This window comes from Empidonax traillii, unplaced genomic scaffold, assembly GCF_003031625.1.
Source record: "Empidonax traillii isolate 1590-97213 ecotype Southwest subspecies unplaced genomic scaffold, ASM303162v1 scaffold1000:size392382, whole genome shotgun sequence".
NCBI classification, from domain to species: domain Eukaryota; kingdom Metazoa; phylum Chordata; class Aves; order Passeriformes; family Tyrannidae; genus Empidonax; species Empidonax traillii.
Window position 1 is genome coordinate 340992 of NW_020956193.1, and position 10294 is coordinate 351285.

Here is a 10294-nt window from a genome sequence, read left to right on the forward strand (position 1 = left end):
ACCTCCCCATCAGCCAGGCAAAGCAGACTAGACAGTGTTCCATCTCGTGGAGAGTGCATTATTCCCACAGTTTCCTGAAATGTGGAGAAAATACAGCAAAAGAAGTTTAAAATAATCGACAGCTCCCATCATCTCAGCACACCTTTATCCAAATTCTGTTTGCTTACTTACTTACTTACACAAGAGGTGGTACCTGCATGTGCAGCTTCACTTGGCCAAGCTTTGGGATATCATCACCAAATCGCTCAAACTACACTGTAAAAAAGAACCTTCAAACCACTCCCAGGCTAACAGGAATCACATGAGGAGCCTGTCACAGGTTAAATATTATTATATTAGATCTGGATGCCAACTTCATCACACCTTAGAATAAGCAGCTCTATGTACTTTTAAACATTCAGCTTATTTTTTAAATAACTTTGGTATGAATATGCTTTATTCCCCGCTTGACAACGCAGTTATCCTCTTCACAATCGCATGCCAAGTGCTCACTTCGCAGCACTTACAAGTCTTTTAAATCTGCATTTTCTAGTTTTCACCTGGAGGTAAAGAGAAACACTTCAAATCCAGCAATAGCTGGTACTGCCACACCTGTGTGTGCATCAGGAACAAAAAAAAAAAAAAAAAAAAAAATCAAGACACGTTCACTTATTTTGACCATGGGGACAGGAACGAGGAGAAATTAGAGACGGAAACGATCTTGGAAATCAGCTTGTCCAGCTCCCTGCCAATGGAAAACTGAGAACAAACAACACTCCACAGCTGCTCTGGCCACTCCTGCTAAAATCAGCCAAACAGCCCTTCTGAACCATGTTGGCTGGGGTCAGGGCTTGGGTTTGGCTACTGTATTCCTGAATTAAGCCCACCCATATTCCCTGGAACTCAGCTCTGGAGAGGGCTCAGAGGGATTTGGCATTCTGTAGCCATCACCTGGGTTTAGCTAACTTCTTTTCCTTTTCTAAGCCATGAGGTTAATTCCCAACCAAATCCTTTTTCCTTGCCTGCTCGGAGCCTCTCCCAAGGTCAGTCTGGTCCAACACCAGCATCTTCTGCACTTGCGTTTTCCCCACACTGCTCAGATGGATCACAGGATCTGGTGAAGCTCTGGAGTATCTTTTCTGTCTTTACAGCAAAGCTGGCAACACCTCCTTTAGCTCTTTGGAAACCCAAGAGCAGATCTATCCAACCCAGCAGAGTCTGGGAAAAGACAAGATGCTGTTCCAAAGCAGGCAGTGGGGAATGTCCCTGACACCAGGAATAACCCTCTCCCTGCCAGAAAGCAAGGCTCCCCTGATGGGACAGCAGAGGAAATCTCAACAGAAGATTCCCTACTGCAGAGCCATGGAAAGAATTCAAGCCCAAGGACTGATTTAAGGGGACTGAATTGGTTTGGCTGGGCCAATTCCCGAGGAGTCAAACAGAACTGGAGGCTCATTGCAGCTCAACTTCTTGTCACCGAGGGTGCAGGTACTGTCTGCCATGGCGGCAGGGAGGTGAGACAGGACGGCATCACCTTCCTCAGCAGCATTCACAGCACTAGAGAGGGTCACAGTCCCTGTCCCTGCCCGAGGGCAGGGCCAGCGGGGACGGCAAGTCCTAGAGCAGCCCTGCACCCCCACTGCAGGGCCACACCAAGCCAGCTCCTCTGGGCAGCAGCTGCTCCCTCTAAAAGTTGTCTTCCCGAGGTGGCCCAGCCCCTGTGTCATGCAGACACCGTGCACAATCTCTCAAAGAAGTCTGCTCTCTTGTGCTCCAGGGCCTGCAGGAAGCCCTGGATCCTCTCCTCCCGCATGGCCGTGCATTTCTGCAGCAGAGTCCGTCGGCGCCGGGAGTCTCCGTGGGATGCACACCCTTCCTGCTGCAGCTTCCTTGTCACATAATCCTGATCCCTTTCCATCTGCTGTCGCCTCCTCTCCTCCATGTAGGAGTCTCTGGCCTTCTGGAGTGAAAAGCAGGGCACTGTTAGCACCTCACCAGGCCTCCCAGCCCACCTGTGGTACAGGTGTGAGGCAGCACAGGCTCTGCTTGCCCATCAACCTGCAGGTTAAATGAAGGGTGGCTCTGGGTCTGCCTCCTCCACTTTGAGGCTGCCTGCTTGACTGGCTATAAAAAAAATACAGGGATATCCTTCTGGACCTTTCCCCAAGACGCAGCTCTGCTCACACTTAGTTAAACCAGGTAAAGGTCACAACACATTGCGGAAAACCCTCAGATACTGGAATTAGAGGAACAGCTACAAGAGAACATTTAAAGCCCAGACGTGCACACTGCTGTTCTCACCAGTGTCATCACAGCATCTTTGATCCTGTTTCCCTGGCAGCTGAAAGGGTTTAGGGGATTCAGAACAATGATTTATAGGACAAGTCTTTGAGCAGATGATCAGGTATTGAGCTAATCAGCTTCAGAATAAAAGCAGGAATGGGCTCAGCATTCCCAAATGCCTGTGATCTATTAATGTACTGGCTTGAGACACAGCAGGACAGGCAGGAATAAGGCAAAGGCAGGAGCCATCCTTGCCTACCCTCCAAATATTTGAAATCTTTTGTTGGAGAACACCACTTTCAGATATCTCCTTATTGCACATGTCCTGGCCTGCAGCCTCCAACAACACAAACACAGCAGCAGCACGCAGGAATATCAAGCTTCTATTTTTAAAAACAGTTAAACTGGTCATTGTGACATAACCTAACACACACACACACACACTTAAGGAGTGCTGCTCTTTCAAACAAGCCAGGAGAAATAATTACTCTAATGAGAGCCTGACTCACTTTTCCCTGCACTTTCCCTGAGCCCAAGTCTGGCACTGGAAATTAGCTTTTGTTGTGCTGGGAATGAGAGCAGAAAGATTCCCAGCTACAGAAACCCCACTGAATGGATGCACTGCAGGGCTGTAGCCCTGCTGACGTGAAACACAGGGACCATCAGCCTGCTCAGCAGAAGATTTCCACCCTCAATGTGAAATTCTGTTTATTCACCAGAAAAGGCTGGGCCTGACCCCTGTGTGGGGCAGGCTGGGCAGAGAATGCATTCTGCATTCCCTCCCTAGATCTACCAGGCCCCAAAAGCAGGTTCTAGCTGATCCTGGGACTACCTGTTGAGCAGCAGGGTAACCGGAAAATTAAGATGGCAGCCATTCATTGTGATGCTGTTGGACTCAATGGAAGGAGGAAATCTTTTATCAAATCCTTCCTAATCAAGTTTTTTTTTTTTTTGGTCACCCCTTCCATCCAGCTGCCCATCTACCCCCAAACTGCCTCCAGCATCCCAAAATTCAGCAGCACATTCTCAAAGCAGACACAGCTGCTAGAATATGTGCTGGCTTCTCAAGTCACCCCCTGGCCCCACCAGCCTCACTGACAGCAACCCTTTTACCAAGGGAATTTGTTTCATGAGATCTAGGTACTTTTGGCTTTCAAGATCACCTATTTTAAATGAAAAAGAAAAAAAAAAATCCAGCTCCTAAATCTCAGCAGTTCCTCTGAGGGAAAAATCCTTCCTTTGCACAACTGTGAGGTCTCCCTTGAAGCCTTGCAGCTTTAGATACTGCAAAGTGGGCCTTACAGGGAGCAAAACTGACCAGGGAACAAATCTGGACAATAAAAAAACCTTGATAATAGCGTGGCTTGAGCACATCCAGCCACAAAACCAGGACTAATAAAAGATGAGAACAGCTGGGAACAGAAGCAGCGCTTGTTACCAGTCAGAAACCAGCACCAGGAGCAAAGTCAGAACAGTGACCTTACTGTTCCAGGCAGAGGCCAAGCTCATGGCAATGACAAACACTACTGCCTTTTTTGCTTCCCTCTTCATGCAGAAGGTGAACTGCCATTAGTTGTACTAATACAATGAATTGCTGGTAGGAAAAGGGCAAACTTGGGCCAGAAATAGGAATAAAAGAGGTTAAGGACGTGGAGAATTTGGATGCTGCCAGACTGACTGCACCTGATTAAATTCAGCCATAACCATGGCTGGCTGTAATCTCTTTGACAGCTCTCAGAGGTGAGCAAGGTCCCTGAAGGTAGAAAAGGGCAATATAATGCCTATCTTTAAAAAGAGGACCCAAATAATTAAGGAACAGACACACTCAGCAACCAGATATGGTGGAGGTTAGGAGTCACCACCCCAAGGTCCTCCTCCTGCCAATTCCTGCTATCTCTGTTCTACAGGCTGCTGCCCCCCAAACTTCCTTATCAACAGCTCCAGCTCCCACACTTCTTTTGCTTATAAATAGCCAGATTACTAAGCCACTACTCAGTTGGCCAGATTTATTTGAACCAGGTCAGGGAGAGCTCACAACAACAGATCTAAGAGGAAGGGAACAATGTAAATGGGAACAATCCCTTCAGCAAGTACATCTGGACCCACCAGAAAGAGGACACTTGTCCACAGACTCACAGCTCAGGCAGCCCCACTTCAGCTCCCAGAAAGGAAACTCTAAACCCACTTGTTACAGCCCCCAAAACAATAGGGGGGGTAGAGGAAGAGCATGGAAATTCTCCCTGCTCGTTGCAATGTGAGCTCGACAGTCTTGGCCTAAACCACTGATGAAGTGTTTGAGTTAAACTGGTTGTTTATGAGCAGTGAGTAACACAGACAGTGGTGGCTTCAGACATTTTGGGTATTGCTGAAAGCAGAGGAGTCTGGCCTCACGCTAAAATGTTGTAACAAGCCACATGGGTACAACGGGAAGAACAACACATCTGGCACTACTGAGCTGCTACTGAAACAGGATCTTAACTAACAATTCCTGTTCCCACTCTGCACCCTCTCACCTGATCTCCAGCTGTGCAGGTAACACCTGGTGTTGAGCTTTGCCTCCCTGGGGCTCCCTTACCTGCAAAGCACCGTAGTTCATCTGGAACCGAAGGATTGCCTCACACAAGTTCCAAAAGGAATATTCTGGCCACAGGACTGACTGAAACACCAGGCAAGAATGGGATGTCTGCAGAAAGCAAGATCACCAACAGTTCAGTCAAGATGCAGCTCTGTTGGGTAAGCCATGCCAGTTTTCCCACAGAGGTTTTACCTATGCTGTGTTATCAGATTCTACTTAAAGTGAGATAAATACCAGCCAGGAGAGTTGGAAATTGCACAGTGCAGAGTCTTTCTAATTACTTTTTAATGCTGGGACACCAGTCACCCAGTCCTGCAAAGACATCAGAATTCTTTCTAATGCTGTGTTGGTCTTCACAGAGGTATTTTTAATAGCTTAAGCATCACAGACTTATAAAACAAACTAAAATAGCAACACTGGAGTACCAAAGTCTAAGGGAATAACAGTTGAACTGAGGGTGAGGACATGACATTTAAGCCATTCTTCAAATGGCATGTAGTGATACTCCTTACTGCCCACTCACAGCATTTAAATTGCTTAATGAAGCCAAGAGCTGTGGTGCAAAGATAACCTGAAAGGTTTCATCGTTCAGCTCGAGGGTAAAGCCTATTTTTGCCATCAGTTTCCTCAAAATTGCAGGTAAATGCGTTCCTATGGCCATTCCCAAAAAATCTAACACTTAAAAGGATTCCTCTACCACTGAAAGGAGCAAGCAAAGTGCTGTTTCATAGCACTGACACCCATCCAAGGCACAGGTGTGCCCAAAAACGGAGGGAGGAGAGGGGGATGCCTTGGCAGGTAACCACAACTCAGGCCTGAGAGCTTCTGAGAACTTGCCAATTAAATAATTTGGAATGGGAACATTTGATGTGGTTGCTTAAAGGCAATTGGGTTTTGGCTCCAAACTATATATGCAAAACAACGTGTGAGCTTTAAGTGAAGCAGCTTGACTCAAATGTTCTCTTACAAGCAGGTCAACACTGCCTGGCACAGGAGAGAGTGAAATGGAAGCAGCTTTGGGTATTTTAACTAATACATGAACTTTTAATGGATTAGGAACTTATTATGCTTTAGCTTCGCAGCCCAGTCGTGCTGATTTGGCTTTGCCACCCTCAGAACCTGCCATGTGGGGTCTTGTTTTGTGATGGAAGTCAAAAGGACTCCTGAAACTGTGACAAGTCAGGCATGTTCATTAGAGGTACATTACAGGGCTACACCTCCAGCTGACACGTGACAAACATCTCCCCCAGGAAACATGCTGCCAGATTAAATTAATCAAAGCCAGGAATTTACCACTCAAATGAGGAATTACCTAAATGTGAGGAGCGGAGCAAAAGGATGAGCAGTTCAGGATTTCCTTGACTGCTGTCACCTAGGCTGATTTGTGACTCATTATTAAGTGTTTTTTCAGAATGATACAATTTCAGATTTGTGCTGCAAGGTATTTTAGGCAAGAAACAGATTCCTCAGAGGTGCCCCAGCACTCAGTCCATCCAAGAAGTTGCCTAACCCTTGGCAGAGAGAATTTCAGAGCCCTTATCTCAGCTCACACCTGGAAACAGGACAACACTAGCACTCTTTGAGTTAGAGATGGAACATTTCAAGGAGAAAAGAAGGACTTTACCTGCCAGAGCAAGAAATCACTCAAGCGAACCTCCCCAGAGGTCCGGATCAGGAGGTCGGGGTCGGGGGAGTTGTTGGTGTACAGACACTTATCGAGCAAGGACTCTGACACATCACTAGAAGACAGACACGGTTTATTAATTTATTATCCTGACCTGATGGATGTGGCACTACTTAATCAGGCAGGTTAAAACTGCCACCAGCTTGCTTCTGGTGGGCACTGCTGGCTGCTCCATGGGCTATTCCAAATGCTCCTTCAGCTTCCCCCCCAAGAGCATCCCCCTCCATGCTCTTTCCACAGTGGTAGAACCAGACTGTGAGGATTTCCAGCTGGAGCAGAGAGCAGAGTGTAACTACTCCATCTCCTTCAGGGTGGAGGAACAGTGCAGTATTCATGATTCATCTGTTGTTTGACCTCATAGCTAAGACTGTCAGCCAAGCAGCCAACTGTTGTGACATAAAATCTGCCTTCACATTTGAACTAACTTAAGACACAGACCTAAATTTCTTGTCTGTCTGGGTTGTGTATCTATCCCCATGACAACTGAAATAATAAAAACCAAACATTGCATAGTAACTTTCAGTCATTTGTTCCAGTCCTACTGGTTTAAGGAGATATACTTAAAAGCCACTTGGCTTCTGGTGCAGTGTAGATGGCAAGACAGGCAGGAGTCATCCACCAAGCCTCACAGAGAAAGCCAAGAGTTACCTGGGTTCGAGCAGTCCTTGTTCCACCCCCCAGGCCATCTCCCTCACAGCATTGCTGATCTCATGCCTCGATGTGTATGCAAAGCAGACATTTAGAAAGCATCTGAAAAGAGAAAAAGATGTGAAAGGCTAATCCAAGGAAGGTCCAGCAGGTGACAGTTATGTGTGACTGTGGGACAAAGATGAAAAAAAGAGGTGTAGCACGTCTGCCAAGTCTCAGCCTTCAGGAAGAAGAGGGAAGATGGGAGGTGTCAGCAGTTTAAACTGAGTGTCACTTACTTGTTGTAGTTCCTGGTTGCCAGCACAGCCTGGGCAATCAGCTCCTGAATATCCACGGGCAGGAGTGGCAGGTCCCCAAGGACACGGATACACACCCCGTGCTTCTTCAGGTTCTCCCTGCACCCAACAGCGAGAGTGAGGACCACAGAAAACAGAGCACAAGTGCCACATCTGCCCTGTGTTACATCCACCAACAGCTTCAGCAAAACTGAGGATTACAGAAAGGCAGCAGGTGTGCAAAGCTGGCTTGGATTTGATCATCCCAAACCATTCCATAGAGGGAAACCGATCATTTCCCCACACAAGGTCCTGAGGCACAGACACAACCAATGGCCTAGGAAATGATTACAGATTAGGTATCCCTACCTGAAAGTTATAAAAATCCATATGGAAGCTTAGAATACTAACACAGACTGCAGGCACCTCTAACTAATAAAAAATTAGGACAAAGCTTTGATACTTAATGAAAACAAGGCACGTGGCACTCTGGTACTAAATCAGCACAATCAGAAACTCCTGCTTATCTGAATGCTGTCCTGTCCCCATGGTTTGGATGGGACTGCTGACACAAATCTGGTGTTGGGGGGGGGGACTCTGCATGCACAGGAGCTCTACATCCCATCCAGGCAGGCAGAGCCCCTCCAGACACATCTCCAGCTGGAGGTGGAGAAGGTTTTCCATCATTTAATCCATTTTCACAACTTGCAACATCCCATTAAACATCTCTCCATCACGTGCTGCTTCAGCTGCACCCTGTGGGACACAGACAGACATGGGAGGACTCTTACTGTTCTTCCAGGAGGCGACTGAACTTCTGTCTCGCCAGGTCCATCAGCCCATCCACCTCCTCCTTGGAGCGTTTGAAGTTCTCAATACTAAAGGCATAAACAGTCACCTCCCGAATGCCCAGATTCAAGCACCACCGTAGTGTCTGCAAGAAGACAAAATATAACATAAGAACAGAAGTCAGATAAACAGACTGAGACAATCAGAGAGACCAACAAGACCCAGCTTCTTCACTGTAAAACCCTCCTGTTGTTTCTCACGATGCCAAGACTGGATCAAAAAAAAAAAAAAAAACAAACCAACAACCATCAAGAGCTGATAGTGAAACCCACTGGATGTGAATTTCACGTTCATTTTGAAGAACAGAAGGAGAATAGCACTCCCTGAGGATGAGAATCCATCCTGGATATGAGACTAATCCAGCCAGGGAAAGTACCTCTTGTAGGTAATGTTATAAATTTTATAGTGCTGTACCTTTCAAAGCTTTTTCCAACCTGTTTCACAGAAGTAAAAGCTTCAAGATCTGGAAGGCAGATATTTTAACTGAGCATAAAACTGAGGGGAAAACAGTTGATTAGAATGATCCTGCAAGATAACAAGGAGAGAGGAGCTGAAGCCGCGAATCCTGATGACAAACGCCAGCTCCAAGGACGGGCCCGACTCTAGTGAAGAGAACGAACACAAGACACCAGTTCAGCAGCAAACACAGCTCAAACCTGCACCACAGCAAGGCAGCAAACACCCTTCCCACCTGTGCCAGCTTATCAAAGCCCTGTGAGTGTCCCTGCTGTCTCTCCACGTGACACTTCTGGGCGTACCGGCGGTTGCCATCCATGATGAAGGCGACGTGCTTGGGCATTGGGCCTGCCTGGAAAACAAGGGGAAACACAACAGACCTGAAGGGGAACAGGCACCTCAGCCACAGGGAGTTCAGCCTCACTGGTCCTGGCAGCCCTGCCTGCATGTAGGAGTGCGAGGGTATGAAATCTGCAGCTGGAATGAGTAAGGGGCTCATTTCCTCTTCGTCAACCCCAGTTTGGGGTCTCCAAAAAATATGTCAGTATTGACAATTGCCTAAATTAAAAAGCAGCTTTACCCTCCCTGCTCAGGAGAGCAGCACTGCCACAGCAACCTCTCTGCAGCCACAGGGGAGGGTGCACACAGTTTCCTGCTGCATTTTTTTATACCTCGAGGGTCTTTTCACAGAGACCCTCCAGAGAAAACAAGAAGAAGGTCATAGGACTTCCCTCCACAAAGAGGACTACTCCTTTCCACTGACCTCACTGGGCCTGAAGGGCAGCACCACCAGCCTCAAGCCTCTGCTGAGCAAGGACAGAATTTTCCTAGAACTGGTGAGTTATTATTCTAACCCAGAGAAACTCAATTTCATTTCTTAAGCCTCCCAATCCAACCATCTCCCTTCTCTCCCTCCTTCCCGTGCCCTGCCTTCATCAGCAGGGGCACACAGCACGGAAGGCTGGCAGTATAAGCTCATTATTGGCAAGCTCTGCCTACAGCCTTGCCCTTTTTCAAGACTAAGCTTAAATAATCTCCCACCCTGGAATGCTGTTCAGGGATGTACATCCCGTGCCAGCATTAAGTGCACCCTTGCCAGCACTGCTCCCTTTCCAGAGACAGTTCCACCCTGTACCCTGGTGAACCTGCCAGTTCTTTACCCATCCCTTACCTTAATGATGTTGGCACAGAACCTCTCTATGATGGTCAGCTCGCCCTCTCTGATCCACGACATGTTTTACCCAGTGCTCCTTTTCCTTTGTCAAGGGGAAGATGAAAATAAAGGGGTTAAAGATGATTGATTGAGCCCAAAGCAAACAAGCCACCTTGGAAAGAATCAGCTTTGACTTGCTGTTCTGGAGCCCTTTATACTGCCTGCACAAGTCCTTTGATAAGCAGGCAATGGGGAAGCTCAGGAATGAGCTCTGGAATTTTCCAGCTGTGTCATCCAAGTAAATCCTTGCTGGTGGCACGGAAAACCAGCACTGAGACCTCCAGCCAAGCTGGCACAGACACACAATTTGGGTGCCACCAGCACAAACTGAC

General features: G+C 47.4%; 1 protein-coding gene across 6 annotated transcripts in view; it reads right to left on the bottom strand.

Moving 5' to 3' along the window:
• Positions 1-10294, bottom strand: part of DHDDS (dehydrodolichyl diphosphate synthase subunit) — a 12872-nt gene that overhangs the window by 978 nt on the left and 1600 nt on the right. For 3 of the 6 annotated variants that reach the window (XM_027903919.1, XM_027903920.1, XM_027903921.1), the window contains exons 2-9: positions 9921-10005; positions 8985-9101; positions 8236-8378; positions 7448-7564; positions 7170-7271; positions 6462-6576; positions 4838-4945; positions 3-1939 (exon numbers count right to left, since the gene is read on the bottom strand). In XM_027903919.1, the coding sequence (XP_027759720.1) occupies positions 1703-1939; positions 4838-4945; positions 6462-6576; positions 7170-7271; positions 7448-7564; positions 8236-8378; positions 8985-9101; positions 9921-9983 (1002 nt within the window). In that variant the 5' untranslated portion in view covers positions 9984-10005 and the 3' untranslated portion in view covers positions 3-1702. Of the gene's footprint in view, positions 1-2; positions 1940-4837; positions 4946-6461; positions 6577-7169; positions 7272-7447; positions 7565-8235; positions 8379-8984; positions 9102-9920; positions 10011-10294 lie in introns of all 6 variants that reach the window. The other 3 variants (XM_027903917.1, XM_027903916.1, XM_027903918.1) reach the window with 3 other exon arrangements.